Source organism: Petromyzon marinus, chromosome 24 (genome assembly GCF_048934315.1).
Source record: "Petromyzon marinus isolate PM22_M1 ecotype Great Lakes invasive population chromosome 24, UKy_Petmar_22M1.pri1.0, whole genome shotgun sequence".
NCBI classification, from domain to species: Eukaryota; Metazoa; Chordata; class Hyperoartia; order Petromyzontiformes; family Petromyzontidae; genus Petromyzon; species Petromyzon marinus.
The window spans coordinates 12,877,222-12,894,792 of record NC_133690.1 but is presented as its reverse complement, the minus strand read 5'-3'; the positions used below and the strand labels follow the sequence as shown (position 1 = coordinate 12,894,792).

Sequence of the window (17,571 nt, the reverse complement as noted above, 5' to 3'; positions counted from 1 at the left end):
ATAATGCAACACAGCACAGAAAGTCGGCTGATACAACAGTCAACACCCTACCCGGTTGATTACGTCCAAGAGAGAGAGAAAGGCACGCAACTCCAAATACAGGCACTCGTTGACACACGCGATAGATGCGTTCCTGGAAAAACGCGCGTATCTCAAAAGCAATTTTCCCATAAGAAGTAAAGATAAAGGAAGGGGGTTAGGGGATTTCACTCACACTCGCAGACATCATTGCCTAAATCATCCTAGCCGATATCAATACAATACACGTACACACAATATAATACTCGGTCCTTAACCCTTCACCACCCGTGTTCTCTTGCTAGAGTACCCTCTCATTAATTATATCCCTTCACCACCTGTGCCCCTTCCCCTCCGGATGTTAGACATCCGGCCACCTGTGTTCTTAATGATCCCTTCACACCAGTTATCGTACCGCACTGGCTGCTGGCAACGCCATCGGGTGGTGGTGCCAGGCTGGGCGTGGCGTGTATGTCACGTTGCGGGTGACGTTATTCCGAAAATTGCCTCGCGTATGTCAATAAAAGGTATAAATACAAAGCGCCGCGTTAATCCAAAATGACGTGCCACAAAAGCACGGAAACCGAGGATTGCCTGCATACAGGCATCAGGATCGGGATCGAACTCACGACCACCTGTATACCAGGCGAGGTAGTTAACATCTCACCACCGTCGGGCCCCTGACGCTTTGGCTTGGGTTGGCCTATTCCGTAAGCTAGCGCCGCCACTACATTGCAGGACCGAGAGGTGTTCATCCAGGACCACAAGACGGGGGCCTCGGAGGAGTTCTGGAATCCGGACGCCGAGGTCAGGGCACGCAGGCTGACGAGGCACCTGGTGCACCTGCAGGAGCAGGGCGACTACGAGTCGGAGAAGTGAGTGACGCGGTGCAAAAGGAAGAATTCTTGCTGTACTAATGCAATCTGAATGGACATACGTTATCCATTTCCAGTATTTAATTTTCAGTGGTTTGCTGTCCTCTCCTATACTTTGCACTCGGATCGTTTGATTGTGTCGTTTGTTGCTGTTACTTTATGACCCCGTGCCCCTGCTGGACATCTGTGAACAAGAGCTTCGTAGCTCATCGGATTTCTCCAGGATAAATAAAGATTCTGATTTCGAAGACTTCACACCGGGTTGCAGCATTGCTATATTGGCTGTGAACTAACTTATGTTGTCATTCCGTTTTCAGGACAAAGAGCCAAACCTATAACTCTGAATCTATCCGTCTCTATCCCCTCTTTTAACTGAATTGTGACCATTGCTGACATGTTGGCTGATAATTTATATATTTTTTCCGTGGTAAGGCAGTGTTAATAACGAGTGGGTTTTTTAGAACACATTCCTGCGGAGGGAGCTGGTAGGAACGTTGGGTTGCTCGGTCAATGGCCAGGGTCAACGGCGGCACCACGTGGTGTATTCCGCAAATATGCCCGACTGTGAGGGCGGGCACAAGCCGGCGTGAGTAGGTTAAACGTTGAGTTTTATAAGGGCACCACGGGGTGACCAGCCCCTCCCCACCCAGCCCCACCCCTCCCACCCCCACCCAGCTCCACCCTCCCCACCCAGCCCCTCCCCACCCTCCCCAGCCAGCCCCTCCCCACCCTCCCCACCCAGCTCCTCCCTCCCCACCCAGCCCCTCCCCACCCTCCCCTCTCCACCCAGCCCCACCCCTCCCATTTTTGGATGCACGACGGACGGACGGACACAATAATCCCCTGTGGGCTGGTGTAACCAGGAGGTTCCTACCAGTATAAATGTTTACCTACGCGATGTATGAATTCAGACATCGAAGATATTGCTTTGCCTATTGTTATAGGCTGCTGCAAGTATCCATTGTGGGCAGTACGTAGAGGGCAGTGAAGACAAATCCATTGTTGTACTCTACTTTATGCTCCCACCTTTACCCATCCGTAATGACCGGCGTGGTTGAGTGGTCAAATAACCCCCATGACCTGCAGGGCGGGGTTGTAGGCCTTCATCCATCAGTGGATTTAGTTTGTTGTCCTTCCCCCGCTCCTCCAATTAGCACGGTTGGCAATGTACGGTGCGAAAGAAGTTCAACGTACATGCATACAACGGGGCTGTGCATAACTTGTTCCTCAACCGCAGGTGCGAATTACTCGACCGTAGACGCGGCAAATTCAGACGCAAATATTCCACCGGCTGTCTGTGTTGTGGCTCTACGATCGAATGTGCGCTACGGGATATCGGCGCAGTGCGCTAACGACTGCTCCTCCGCTCCCCCCCCCCACTCCTCCTCCTCTTCACACAAAACAAAACGCACGCATGGTACACACGCACACACGCGCACAAGCCAGGCTGTGGCAGCACGTCACGACGGCGATCTCACAGCGGGAGCAGCACGAGGCGACGCAGCAGAAGTTCCTGCTGGAGGAGGCCCAGAGGGAGGGGGCTCGCGAGCGCGCCGAGCAGCAGGAGGAGTGGACGCCGTGCTTCTTTGAGTTGGAGCCCCTCGCGGGAGAGTGGCAGTACAAATACGCAGAGTAAGTGCCCTCTCCCGCCCGCTCAACTTAAACATGGATCGCTTCGTGGCCAGGTTTCCGCCGTTGCGCCGTGTGGCTCTTTCCGACGTGGTTGTAGGTTCGCGCGGGGGGTGGGGGGGAGGTTCACAGAGTTGGTGCCGGTCTGGCATGTGGCCGGTTAAACGAACAGTGCCGGCTATCCTGGGCGTTATTCAGCAAAAGGCGATCTGAGAACCGTGCGGCTGTTCGGGGAGTAATTTGGAAACCATTCCACAAAAATGGATTGCGGTTAGCGGAATAATGGGCGAGCATTTGCAGGCCTATTTGGTTGATGGGCCCAAGTGTTTATTTTATGGCGGTGGAAAAGTAGACACGTCCATAAATTTACTGTATACGTTATTTTACCACCGTGTAGGTTTTCGCGATTGTGCTGTATAGATTTGACGTGCTTTCTTCAGGGAACTGAATACAGTTCCTGCTGCAGCTCCCAGCTCACGGAGCAAAACGTTGCACTTAAAAAAAACTATAAAAAGTAAACCATAAACTATTTTATTTTACCAGGTAAGGCCCAATGAGCTATATAGCTATTTTTTCGAAGCGACCTGGCCACAAATGATAGCTCAACAAAGTGGCTTATCATGTGGAAATTAATAGCAGCCAAATAATCTAAACGCGTGTTTCTAAATGTGGAGGGAAAACCCGGATGACCCAGAGAACAATCCATGTGACCACGCAAACTCCAAATATACAGAAGTCAGGGTTCTCGATTGAACCCAGGACCTCCTGCATACCAGGCGAGGTAGTTAACATCCCGCCACCGCGCCTCTCATAAACATACGAACACAACATGACATTGTGCCGAACATGCGGCGTACATCCCGAAAACGCATCGACAAGGGCACATAGCAAACGTCACAGGCATCCGCAGCTGCCTTACGGGCGCCTCGCCGAAGCCATTTGCACCGTTTCACCACCGCCCCCACGGTTGCAGCCTCCGCCCATGGGACCCTCTCAACGACATCGCGCAGTACGAGCAGGGCGGCGTGATCCGGACCCACGTGCGGCACGACTCCAGCGTGGTGCGCTGCGCCAGCGCCCTGGGCCTCAGTCCGAGCGCCGCCCGCTCCTTTCTGCAGCGCCGCCGGGTGAGTACGCATGGCGCAACCACACCCCCTGCACACCCCCCACCCCTCCACCCTTAAAGGGCGGCCGTTTAAACGGGCGCGCCGGCGGTTTGTCGATAGGCAGGTCACGTGCGGTCAGATAAAGCGCAGGGTGCTCGCACTCCCCGTCTCTTTCAAAGTCGTCCTGGGTCAGCGTGAAGCAGTCGACCAATTACCTTCATAGCAGCTCTCTCCAGGAGCTCACCCGAGTAGAGGCCCTTTGGCCAGCAGTGGCGTGAACAGGAATTGCAGGGTTGCACCTTCACATTTTTTTTTATAGGGTAGGAGGGCAACGGTGGCGCAGTGGCTCACGCAGTGCCCAACGCACCTAGCTACCTGTGTTAAATTCCTGGGCATCAATCTTCTTCTTCAATCTCCTGGGCTTGCCATCGTTGGGGCACATCATTCATTCCTTCCTCCTGAGTTTCCATCTGCATTCTTCCCTGCTTAGTCCATTCTTTGACATTGCCTGTCAAGTTGACACGTAGTCTCCCACATTCGCCTTGTGCACTGCACTATGAACCTGATGACCTGAGTTTGATTCCCGGCCACGGCTAACGTCAGTGGGTGAGTGATGTCTGAACCAGTCCCGCCGGGTCAGAAATAACCCCTTCCCCTGCCGCCCCATCCCTTCACCTACCAGCACTGACCATCACGGTGAAGTTTGGTCAAACAAAAGCACTTAAGATATTACCCATCATGAAAAACTGATGGGGAGGGAATCGTTTGTCAGTCTAAGAGAGATGCAATTATGTTGCATGTTTAGTCTAACCAAGCAAGATCTGAAATTGCAGGGATTGCTCCCATGTTACTGCTGATAATAACACCGCCTGTGATAATTAATTACAACCCTGTGTCAAAACTCTTCATGTAGACCTCCCGGTGCTTTATGAGGGTTGTGGAATCTGAAGGAAAATGTAATCTTTTCTTCAATAATTCTATTATAGCTTAACGGCGTGGATTTCAAATTGACTGAGTTCTTTGCATAAATGGGCACTTCTGGTTTAACAAACTGTATTGCAAGATGGCCCGATAAGAGAAAAATACGGAACTGTATGCAGCATAGAGTGATATTCTTGGTTCTTTCGGTAAAGTCACGTAGAAGGGAAACAATAAAATAATAAAAGTATAAAACAATAAAATTCTCACGACGTTTCGACAGCAACACAAGCAATCATCATTAGGTGTGAAAACCAAATTTTGAAAAATTTCAAATTTTCTTGTTGTGGTTTTCACACCTGATGATGATTGCTTGTGTTGCAGTCGAAAACGTCGTGAGAATTGTATTGTTTTATATTTTTATTATTTTATTGTTTCCCTTCTACGTTACTTTACCGAAAGAACCAAGAATATGAATCCCTGCAGTCACGAAAGCTTTAAATCAAAATTTAGCATAGAGTGAGTTACTGGGAAGCTGAAATTCTCAAATGAATTTTGACTTAAAACTTTCGAGACTGCAGGAATTCATATTCTTTGTTTTGTTTCCGGTAAAGTTACGTAGATAGAAAATAAAATAAAAATGTATTTTAAAAAATAAATTAAAAATAAAAGCAAAAAACCCACAACGTTTCGATCGCAACACAAGCGGTCTTCATCAGGCGGTCGAGAAAAGAAGATTCTTTAAATTTTATTTTTTATTTTCTATCTACGTGCCTTTACCGAAAGAACCAAAGAATATTCCAAATGAAATGTTGAATAACTCTTGAGCGGATTAGTTAAAAATGTTGATAAGAGGATGGGATTGTGGGTAAACCTTCATCGTCGTGACTTTGTCTTGGGAACTATTGCTCCCGACTGCCTGTGGCATCTGAGCCCTGAGCGTTTCCGGAGGGCGAGCGTGTTGGATTGTGCATCGTGGGTCTTCCATCATGATGGGCGAAAACCAATCGCGCGCAGAGATCATCCAAAGACGAGAAGAGGAGCGGGCGACGTGACCAGGAGAGCCGGGCATCGACACCCGACCTCGATCACCGCGACTCCTCCGACATGGACGGTGCGACGTGGGCAGCGGAACGCCGCGCGAACTGCCATCGCGATGATGCGGAAATGCAAACGCGGGACGGCCCTCTTTGTCAGTCCGCCGCCGGAGGTCTCCCAATGCCGTACGAATTGTGAGGGCTTATTTGACCATGCTTCGCCGCGCTGGTCGGTGCAGGGTGGTCAAGGGCAGAGGGCATAGACGTTCGGGTGCGTGGAAGGTATGGGAGGTCCCCGCTTCTGCGACACAATGCCTTCCCGGAAACCCCGTCTTGTCGCAATTCAGATCGTCCTAAATCGGACTCCTATTTTCCCTGTTGACAGCAGAAGCGGTCGTAAACATCACTTGCCGATGCGTTTTTTTCCTTTTATCAGTCATATTTGAGGGTTTAATAGGTAAACATCCACAACAAAAAAAACACTTTGAGAAAAACAAAAGCTCCACGCCCAAGTCACATGAGTATGCGTCGTAAATCAAGTTGCTGCGTCGTAAATCGATCCGTGGTGGCAGAGCGTCGTAAATTTGGATCTTCGTAAAACCGGAGACCGCCTGTACAATAGAACACTGCATTTTGTTGCGCTGCCCTCTGCTGCCCACCACATAGCCACGCTAGCCTGTTTGTTGCATGGTGGTCACCCATCCCAGCACTTATCCAGGCACGCACCCTGCCTGGCTTCCGAGGTCTGATGAGATTGGCCACATTCTGGGCCACCAACAGACACGCAATCTCTCTCCGTTCAAATGGGTGATGGCGGATGCACTCGTCTCTGTCGGGCGGCCCAAAACCAGTGGTGATAATTCCACATTCCCTTGGCAGGTGCCATCCTATTCGTAAATTGACGACAAACATAGCAATGCCCCGATTTGCGCCTCCCACTTTTGCGTCGTTTCGCAAACATGACGTCGCTTTATCGTCAACACCGCTGCTCGATCCGCGTCGCCACAACGACGCGCACACACTCTTTCGGCGTCGCCGACAGCACCGTCCGTCCTCCCTCGTCGCGCGTCGCCTCTCGGCCCTCGCCTCCACCGCCTACCCTGTAAATCGCTTTGATTGACGTCATTCCGATATTCGCCGTGGCACCTTTCAGGCACGCATCCCCCCCCCCCCCCCGACGTAAGCCGGTGGTGTTGCTGCACCGCCGTTAGTGTGGAGCCGTGGGGCTTTTAGGCGTTGTAACGCGAAGCGTGGAGATTCGTGCGGCCAGAAGATGGCGGAGTTGGAGTATGCTTGGGATTTCTCTGGTCGAGTACAGGAACTCCTCTACTTATGAACATTCGAACTTTCAGAGATACGAACAAACTTCTCCGTATGTCCATTTGCCCGTTCGGACCGAGAGTCGTGAGTTCAACCGCCGCGCAACAGATGGCGGCGGTGGCATCTGTATCTACATCTACCGATTATACAAATTTTAAATCCATTCACCGTGTTTAGTGTACATGCCGTACAACATGAGTAAAGTAGGACTTACGAACAGACCTCTGGAACCTAACTCGTTCGTAAGTAGAGGAGTCCCTGTACTCACATACTTTCCTCACACATACCACCCCTCATGGTACTGGCCAAATATCCCTGTTCAGGATGCTTCGGGGAGAAAAAAAAAAGCCGAAAGGCTCGGGGAGGCTTTCCTTGCTAAATAATTGCCATTATTGCTATTTCTCCAGATGATCACCACCAGCCACATGTATTTCAGTGGCATAATACGATTTTCAATTCAAAATTCTTGTGTTCGGAGTCACAATCAGAATCTTTATTTGGACAGGAGGAATCCGATGAACTATAAAGCGTTTTCACAGATGTCCGTCCAGTGGTGTTAGCAGAACTTCACGAATGTCCAGTTCAGCTGAAGTGAGACAGGTTTTAGTCTCTTAAGAATTGTTGCACATGTAATAATAATCTGCAATGCTATGTCACGCTGTGTGATTAATGCTGCATGTTGCCTTATTCTGTACACCGTGCTGTTACAGAACCAAGATGCCACACTAAAATGGGCAGAGGGGACATGCAGGAAATCTTCACTGTGTTGAAATCCATCAGAAAAACACAGGATGACATCTGCAGGTAAATATTCTCTACACTGTAAGCTTTTAAAAAAAAAAAACATGTTGAATCGTAACATTTAAACGAGGTTGTAGTGCAACGGAATGCACGGTTACCATTGTCACCGAATGCCAGCAATGTTTTATGAAGGTCCTGTAGTAAGCCTACTATTCACCCAGCAGTATAAATGGGTACGCCGTTGGTCTATGGGCACGACGTGTGAGGTGGGGTAAAGTGTGGGTACTCCCACCTCTTCCAGGATGCCTGACCACCGTGAAATGGTCCAAGTAAACTCCACAGAAGGGCTCACTCGTGTTCCTTAGAGTTGAGGCCCTTCCGCCGGCAGTGGCGTGAGCAAGCAATTTCAGGGCTGCACCTACCATACAGTGATGCCCAGGGATGACCTTTCTCTTGCCCATCAGAATCTTTATTTAGACTGGAGGAGGAATCCGATGAGCTATTAAGTTCTTTTTCACAGATTTCCAGTATGGGCGGGTGAGCAAGTTACAACAAACAGTACAACACCAACAGCAGTGCAAAATAAAGGAAAAGTTGAGCAAGTCTCAATATAAATTTTGATTTAAAGCTTTCGTGACTGCAGTAATTCATATTCTTAGTTTTTTCGGTAAAGTCACGTTGAAGAGAAACAACAAAATAACAAAATATATATAAAACAATAAAAAATTCTCACGACGTTTCGACCATAACTCAAACGGTCATCATCAGGTGTGTCGGTTTGCATAAATTTATTTTGAAAACGGCATATTTATTTATATATATAAAAATAACGTTGCGTCACGCGCAACGATGGCAGTTTGCCAGGACTAGTCCATCTATTTTTTGAAAAGAGGAGGGGGGAGACGAAATTTGTTTTTTTATATATATAAATAAATATGCCGTTTTCAAAATAAATTTATGCAAACCGACACACCTGATGATGACCGTTTGAGTTATGGTCGAAACGTCGTGAGAATTTTTTATTGTTTTATATATATTTTGTTATTTTGTTGTTTCTCTTCAACGTGACTTTACCGAAAAAACTAAGAATAAGTCTCAATATAATGGCACATTAACAACCAAACTACCTCACCTGTAACAGTAAAATATGAAACAATTTGCACTCTGCTCACTACATAGGTGCACGCCATTCACTGTAAGGATGCCTCCAGCTGCCAACTTTCTGGCAAGACCTGAACAATGCACAGTTTTTAGCAGTAACAAACGAAAGGCACTGCAAATTAATCCTAAATGTATTAACTCTTTATCAAGGGTCTGAAAGGGGAAGCGTGTGGTTCAACATGGATTTTTATGCTTAAACCCACAATTAATGTCATCCGCTGCTGGTTAAAATTAGGAGCGCAAATTAACTTTCGTATTTCCTTTTAACATACGTTGTGCCAAAAGTACATCTGTCATACGTGACGGAAAGCACTGTTATCGTTAATCAGCACTCTATTACATCAAATGCATTCATGGGTGTAGCAACTGTCAGGTGTTGCATACGATAGGTGACATTGGAAAAGGGGAACTATAATCTGTCACGAGAAATAGTTTCGCTCGGGGCGCCGCGGTGGCGAGATGTTCACTGCTTTGCTTGGTATACAGGAGGTCGTGGGTTCGATCCCGACCTTGATGCCTATATGTTTGGAGTCTGCATGTCTCTCTCCCCGTGGTTGCTGCGATTTTTCTCCAGGTCCTACTGTTTTCCCTCCACATTTAGAAACTTGCGTTTTAGAGTATTTGGCTGCTATAAATTTCCACGTGAAAAGCCACTTCGTTGAGCCAGCATTTGTGACCAGGTCGCTTCTGAAATAAGAGCTGTATAGCTCAGTGGGCAATTACCTGGTAAAATAAAATAAGAAATTGCTAAGTTTGAGAAGCTGTGCTCTAATAGACGAGTCAGCACAAAAGGGTGGCTGTCACAAATGAGGAAATATCACGTCTGGTGTTCCGGTCGCATCGCTCGTTACGCACCACACGCTCGACACAAGAAGAATGTCCCAGTTCTTTAAAACGCCGAAAACTTTCCCCTTTGGTGTCGAGTTTTACGCGCAGAAAACAACAAACCTTTGCGATGTAAATCCCAACAGTCCCTTTTAGATCTTTGAGCACAAATAACCGGCGCTGTGCGGCCTGTGGCGTGCAGCAAGGTGAAGGAACTCGTCCGGCAGACCTCGGTGCCAAAGGCCGCCAAGGAAAGGCGGCCGTCCAATCGCGAGTGGCTGCTCCTGTGCGTGCTGGTGATCTGCCAAGCGCTGCTCGCCTACGTCCTCAAATAGAGGCTGCCTCGGGATCTCACCCCTCTAGGCCAATGGACTGTGCTCACATTGTGGGACACTGATGATGGGTAGGTGGGATTGGCGGTGGGGGGGGGGGGAGAAAGGCCATTTCCCAGAGGCGGGTTGGGCACAGGGATATCCGAATACTACTGTGTAGGTTCCACGGTTGCGCTGCATGGCTCTGCAATGTGTTTTTCGGGTTGCACCGCGCGCTGTTGGGCACGATGGCCGGCGTTTTGCTCCGCGTGTTTGGAGCTTCTTCAAGTCATCCGGAGGATCTCCCCGAAAACACGTCGGAGAGTGATTGGATATTCCAAGTTTTAACTCCGAAATACTCACGGGGCATTTACACTTACAAGCCACACGTAGCATATCTAACCCAACGTTAATTAAAATTGTGCTTGACCAATCCTGTAATGATTTATTGAATAGAAGAGAGCACGGTTTGAGCCCTACCATGGGCAATCCACTTCTCCGAGCCAAAACATCCTACTACTACCACCACTACGACATAATTATTTTCACAGATTATCTCTAACGGATATCTTGTCCAACAAAAGTACTTAATATTAGCTAAACCCATTCAGTTTCAAGACAATATATTTATTATTTGATGAGGGTGAGCAACAATTGAGCTGATACCCCGGTTTACGCGGGGGATGCATTCCTGAAAGGCGCGAGGAGGAATATCGAAAGGACGTCAATCAAAGCGACTTGCAGGGTAGGTGGTGGAGGCGGATGCCGAGAGGCGACGGACAGCGAGAAAGAACGATGCCGTCAGCGACGTGAGTGTGTGGGGTTGAGGCGACGCAAATCGGATGGCGGAGTTGATAATAAAGTGACGTATTTGCGAAACAAAGTGTAACAAAAGGAGACGTAAATCGCGGTATTACCGTAACCTCATATTTAACCACCACTGCGCACATGCATGTATACGTGTATGTGTCAAGGTACATGTGCATGGATGTATATATGCATGTATGTATGTGTGTATATGAATATATATGTGGGTTATCCACGTATGGATTCTTCCAAATTCGACGAGTCGGCATGCATTCAGTCGCGAGTCAAGTCAAAGAATGGGTTATTGTTGTCCGTGTGGCATCGCGAATGTCTGCAGGAGGCATAGGAACCAAATGCATACAACATACGTGAGCATGAGACTGAGATTGTAATTGAACTGATGCATCGTTCTACACCAAGTGCGTGTGCAAGGATGGTGCATGTGTATTCGTGTGTACATGTATCTACATGTATTATACGAGTGCATTTATAGCGCGGGTTTGTAGCAGAGTGGTTATCGCACTGCGCTACAAAAGCCTAAAAATCGGAGTTTAATCCCCGGCCACAGATAACGCCAGTGGCGAATACTTTAACCTGTCCAGAGTCTCCCCTGGGTCAACTCAACCTTAAATGAGCACCTGGTGTAGAGTGAAAATCAGCACCTGAGCAGACAAAGGCTGCCAGCTGTCGTGCCGGCCTTATTTGAATGTATCTATTTGTAGTTATGTATCTACACCTATGTGTGCATCAGTATTTATGTATCTACATGTAAACACGTGAATACTTAAGACTTGGCTGTATATGGATGTGTATATATACATGTACATATATGTATGCGAAGGAAATGTTGACCTCTTTCATTTAAATTCAACTATAGACCCTCTCGCAGTTCTACACCCACAATACTGAGTAGAGGAGTTTCAACAGCGTGCAATGACGTGAACCGTGTGCGTACAACAAAGCTCTTGCAGCGCAACGGGCTCGTCGCACCAGGGGGGTCGGATGCGCCCGGAACGTCGGACGCGCCAGACTCGGCGTCTGCTCGCGGGGGATCAAGGGTGAGAGTTCAGGGGGCCTTGGGGGGTGGGGGTGCTCTTTCCCCACGGGTGCTCTGGCGGTACATCTGGCAGAAACATCAGCTGCAAGCCCCAATGGTTCTCGTGCTCCCGCTCCGGTCCGCCACCGAAGAGCGCTTGGCTCGCGACGGCGCACCGGCAATGCCTCGCTGGCAGACGCCCATCACCGGCTCTGCGCGGTGTCACCGGGGGCTTGTTCGGGACGCTGGGTGTCACACTGCAGGTTGGCGTTGCGACCCGGCAATATACCGACGGGCTCACTCACCGCCCCGAGACGCCATCCAGCCGGCGTTGCACGGTGCGCCTCGCTGCGCTCGCTCAGACGCCCACGGTCGCGCGTTGCTAACCCCCACCAAACCGAGGTCCTAACCCGCCCTCTTGTCTACGGCCTCAAAACACTCACACGAGTCTTCCCGCGAGTGCTTTGTGGTGGTTTCCCACGATGGCACACTGCGTGTATACCCACAATGCACTCCTACTCTCGGCGGCCCCTGCGCCACCTTTGATAGTTGATCTCGTTAAGAGACGCTATCCCGGGCCCTTCTCCCCTGCCGCATCACCTGTCCTACGCAAGGCAGTGCCTATGGCTTTGACGTACACGCGCGCGTAATTCTACGGGCTGTGTCCTCTGTGGTGTCCCACAGCACACACACACACACTCAATCCCATGCCAGTTATTACTGCGCCCTCGGTCAACACAAACACACGGTCCACCTCCTCGTCCACCCCGTAACGCGTGACCCATAAAGCACCGGCAAAACCGGTCACTTTGGAGGAAACTGGTCGATGGATTTATCATCATCTCCCTGCAATCCAACATCACCAAAGTTACACGTGTACACTGTCCTGTATTGCTGACCAGATGAGAAGCTCTCTTGCCACAGGGCTGGTCCGTTATAGTTAAACCTGTGTGGCTGATTGGGATGACCCTATAAGACAAAGTTCCACATTATTGTCCTGGACAGAATTTGGGAGCCAAAGGCCAAGTTTGCGTCCAGTCGGTGAGTGATAATATTTGCAAACAACGTCGGCTCTGCTGAGGACAGGTAAAGAGCCCATATAGTCTCCTGAAGGTACTTCCACTTCATGTGAAGCTATCCTGCTGGTTCACGAATGCAGGTGCAGCTCTTCAGCCTCTGTTTTCCCTCCACGAGTATTCGGGTCTGAGGTGTAAGAGAAAGGAGCCGGGCATCTGGGGGGGGGGGGGGGGGGGGGGGTTGATTGACACAGGAGCTCCTCTATACGTGCTCCAGCATTGTCTTTACGCATTGTCCATCCCAGGTGGTCCAGTGCAGCCACTGCTTGCATCTCGTTTGAATCAATTATCAAAACGTTGGTTTTGATAAAAACGAGATTTTTTGACAGTGGATCCTTCCAAATATATATACAAATTGTCAGCAGGACTGTGGCACAAACATTTTGGAGCAAGGTGCGTTGCGATTTAGCCTCTCCCATGAGGTTGAGAAGACAACCTTTTGATGTAATGGGTAATCTATGTTCTACGCGCATAAAGAGGAAACAAATTGGCGACACAAGCTTTCTTGTGCTATATCAAAACAAAACAATTGAATGTTACAGCATACAGGTTCTTAGCAATATATAATCACCGTTTCTATTGTCACGCTTGGTTTTAAATGATTTGATGTAGCCGCTAAGTACGTGTGGCAGAATTAATCACCCAACTCCATCGCCGTGACAATCCCCCGCCGAATGATCACGATGCAAGGTCTCTAATTCAATAACGTTCTTGTCTTAAGACTTTTGATTTAAAACTTTCGTGACTGCAGGGATTCATATTCTTGGTTCTTTCGGTAAAGTCACGTAGAAGGGAAACAATAAAATAATAAAAATATAAAATAAAATTCTCACGTTTCGACTGCAACACAAGCAATCATCATCGAAACATCGTGACAATTTTATTGTTTTATATTTTTATTATATTAGTGTTTCCCTTCTACGTGACTTTACTGTCTTAAGACTGTTGTGAATAATAACACCATTCGTGGATAAAATAATCGCGTGATCTCACTACCATATTTCATTTACACATGGAGCGAAGAACATGTATTCTTAGGCACGTGATTTGGTGCACCTATACCGTGAGCCAAAGAATCAATGATAACCGATGAATCGATGCATTGTTCGACCCGGAGTAAGTGCTATTAATGTTTCATCTTGTACAGGTTACTATTGAACTTAAGCCTCTTTTTTCGTTTGCATTATATGTGGGGGGGGGGGGGGGGACGGACCTCTACCACATTCAACTCTCTGTGTAATGGCTTCAATCTACTGGCGATTTGGGTCAAATAAGTCAAGTAAAAGGGTCTCTCTCCCTGCTCATAATGAGCAATGAGGACCGAGCTGATCTCCACCGAGCCATTGGTGGAACCTCCACACACAACTCCTTTGATGGAGGTTGTTCTCTCTGCATGAGGGTCTGGTAACTTCTATGGGGATCCTCCATTGTCTTGGCTGCTCGTGTGTACATCCACTGTTGACAATTCCATTTCTGTATCTCAGTACACACAGGGTCAGACAGGATATCAACAAGGTGGAAAAGTATACACCCGCCGGCGATCAAATAAATTGTCGCGATTCGTTTACCATTGAGGCTAATGTGAAATCATTACGTACAACATACACATGAAAAACACTCTTACATATGTATTGTGAGATTATTAATCGATATCAATCAATACATGACACCGCGAACATCAACGCACGTCCTTGCCTCTATGCCACACAGATGTTGACTTTTTTTCATGACAAAACATGGAGAATGATTGATGAACGAGAGTTTGTGACCGTAAACATGTTGACTCGTGATGCGGATATTCTTGGGTGCAAATGATTCACAATTACATTCGATTGATAACGATGTCACACATTCATCACAAATTGAGCCAACGAAGAACATTTCGTCCAATTTGAAATGCAGATTAAAACATATAGAATCCACGTTAAGAGCTCAACATGCACCTTTTTCATTTTGCCCAGTTTTGCCTCGGGAATCTATGCTCGGCTCAGATTCCCCACGGCAACCTGAACAGACCAGCCTGATTCTTCTGCTTGTTTTCAAACAAGGAGACCCGGTTGAACACGTAGACTTGAGTACCAGGTTTATTCTCCTAACACACCATGTGTTCTGAAGTAGTAACTCTTTGTCTCCTTTTTGTTTTACGTGACAAATCTTAATTGGCTGTCGAGCGGTGGTGGTGGGTTAATGACACATTTATATGAGAATTGGTTTTCCCCTTTGTCCTGGAAACAAAACAGGTGTTAAGATGTTAAAACACCAAACTGAAACCTTTTACCAACGAATCATGTCTGCATTAACCACAATACTTGTGGTCAGAATGCAAACAAAAAACGTACTCTGATAATATATGCATTGTCTTTGAAAATGATTGGTCCACACCAGAGACGGCTTTCTTTTGAGCCAAGTTTTAAAACAGTGTTCGACCAGAGGACGCGATCTAACCCAAAAAAAAACGTTATTATGAAGCGACCAAGCATTGGGCCACGATTCCAACCACGTGTAGAGTCATGGGGTCAACGGTCGGGGATGGGTGCAGTCAAAAGGGTGCCTCACTTGGGTCAAATTCAGTGCCAATGTCTTTGTAACAACAACAACAAAAACATATTTGACTGACAGCAGTGGAGGATAGGAAAAGGCAGAAGGGGTGGTAGGCGATGAAGGGTGAAGAGGAAAGGGACTAGTCCACAAATGCCAAGCACCGTCGAGCATCGGGACCCATCCTGAAATGGCCCAGGACCGTCTCGGGAGCCGAGGAGCTCACTTGCCCAGTGGTAGCCCAGGGTAAGTGCACACTCCACCGGTTGGCACGCGAACGCAACCGGACGCACCTGCATCGGAAAGCACGGGAAACCCGCGTTGGATTTCACTTCGTGTCGAGCTTGGATTAAGACGTTGACGATCATTACAGCTCAACAAGGGCTGAAATTAGGGATTAATAATCAAAATTCCTATAGTTTTCCTCGTTGTTGGAATCACTCCACCAACTCTGGCACATGACAAAATGTAACTTCTGTACTTTCCATGTTTTCTCGTATTTCTTACTTGGCTTCTTTTTAGCACCGCACCGTATCGTATGGATTCACTGCAAGGCAGGTAAACACGAAGCCCAAAGGCTCCAACTGTCGAAATGCTGCTCACAACAAGAAACCATTCACCCAAGCCACCAGCTTGCTGATGCAAGCATAGTCTCCGATTGTTCACGTGTATTGATCCGTGTCCATTATATACAGCGTTAGCGTCGTTATCACCGTATCCGTGAGCTTGTAAGTGCACATGTTTGCTTCTCGGGGCTTTAGCAATAACTGTATGTTTTGTTATAATGTAAGTGGCGTGAAAAGTTTGTAAGGATTCCAGCTTGCGTTTACATGTGTCAAATGTAGTCCATAAACTGATTTTATTTTGTTGGATAAGCCTTGATTTAGAAACTCACAGCCCTGTCTATGAGTGGAAAGCAGTGTCCGCTGTTCAGAGGTAAAACTAAAATAAAACAGCAATCTAAACTCAACATATTCAGAAGTTAAAAAAATGGCAATTGAGAGAAGCTGTCATTCCTCGCAATGCACCAAATTTCCAGAATGGCACCACTCAATTGCACTGAATATACTTGCAAGCCAGAGCAGCATACATTCAATATTTGTGCGACTGTTGACTTGCGCTTTCGATCACTGAAATGTGATTAAGGTTTTTGGTTACATCACATCATTGCAACCCTACGAGGTTTCAAAGTTAACCCTACACAATGTTTACATTACATTTTGGGCGAGATTTCCATCGGAAATGGACAATGTTAAACACAAGGTTGGATTGTATGTTAAAATACACATAAACAGCATTTTCGTGTTTTAGACGTTTATCTCAATACTTACCCAACTATGTCAATTTAGGTAATTCCATGGATGTGGCTGGAAGGTGGGGAAAGATGTATTTGTTTGCAATAATGTGGCAGTGATTTGACATGTACTGTTGTAGCGGAACATGTTTGCACAAATATAATGTGTTTACACAAAACAGACTCCTTTCTCATTCCCCCCCCCCCCCGCGCGCCCGTATTACGTACTTGAAGTTACCATTGACAATACTGGAATGAAGAATAATATCCTGCCCTTTAACAATCTACTTCTGATCTGATCAAGTTGTGTTGGTGGGGAGAGAGGACCCAGGATATCACTTGCCACTGATATCAGCCATGTCCGGGAATCAAACTTGGGTCACTGGGTTCTTAACGCAGCGCTGACCGCTGCACCACCACTCTGCCCCCATTTACAACGTATACCTGTTAACTTTACAATAACTGAAATACACATTAACGATGATGATGATGGCTGTCACATCCAGTGATCCTGACTGCCGGGTAAGTCCAATACAATAAAAGGGGTAGATAGACACGACTAATCCCGGCCGTACAGGGTTTTCTGCACCTTGGACGCACATGCACCGAGTCTTGTGCTGAAATCTTTGGTGGGGTGTTTCCTACGGAGTAAAGTACACTTCGCGAGAGTAGATTGTAGAGCAGAACGACCTCATAACCTGCCCACCGTGGCTAGGTTTCCAGTCTATTAGAACCGTATTGTGAAAAGCATTCATGTATTATAATTGTATGTATGTTGAACTTCTTTCGCATCGTACGAAGTCAACTGTGCTAATTGGAGGTGCGGAGGTGGAATTTACTTATAAACTAGGCCATACATTGTTATCTAAAAAATGTATA

General features: G+C 47.5%; 1 protein-coding gene across 3 annotated transcripts in view; it reads left to right on the top strand.

Annotated features, from left to right (window-relative positions):
- The window catches only part of OSBPL5 (oxysterol binding protein like 5), a 120,857-nt gene extending 103,986 nt beyond the window's left edge, over positions 1 to 16,871 (top strand). For 2 of the 3 annotated variants that reach the window (XM_032959961.2, XM_032959962.2), the window contains 6 exons: positions 757 to 893; positions 2,340 to 2,525; positions 3,496 to 3,649; positions 5,564 to 5,660; positions 7,614 to 7,707; positions 9,833 to 16,871. In XM_032959961.2, coding sequence (XP_032815852.1) covers positions 757 to 893; positions 2,340 to 2,525; positions 3,496 to 3,649; positions 5,564 to 5,660; positions 7,614 to 7,707; positions 9,833 to 9,965 — 801 coding nt within the window. In that variant the 3' untranslated portion in view covers positions 9,966 to 16,871. Of the gene's footprint in view, positions 1 to 756; positions 894 to 2,335; positions 2,526 to 3,495; positions 3,650 to 5,563; positions 5,661 to 7,613; positions 7,708 to 9,832 lie in introns of those variants that run through there. The other variant, XM_032959963.2, reaches the window with a different exon arrangement.
- The last annotated feature ends 700 nt before the right edge of the window (positions 16,872 to 17,571 follow it).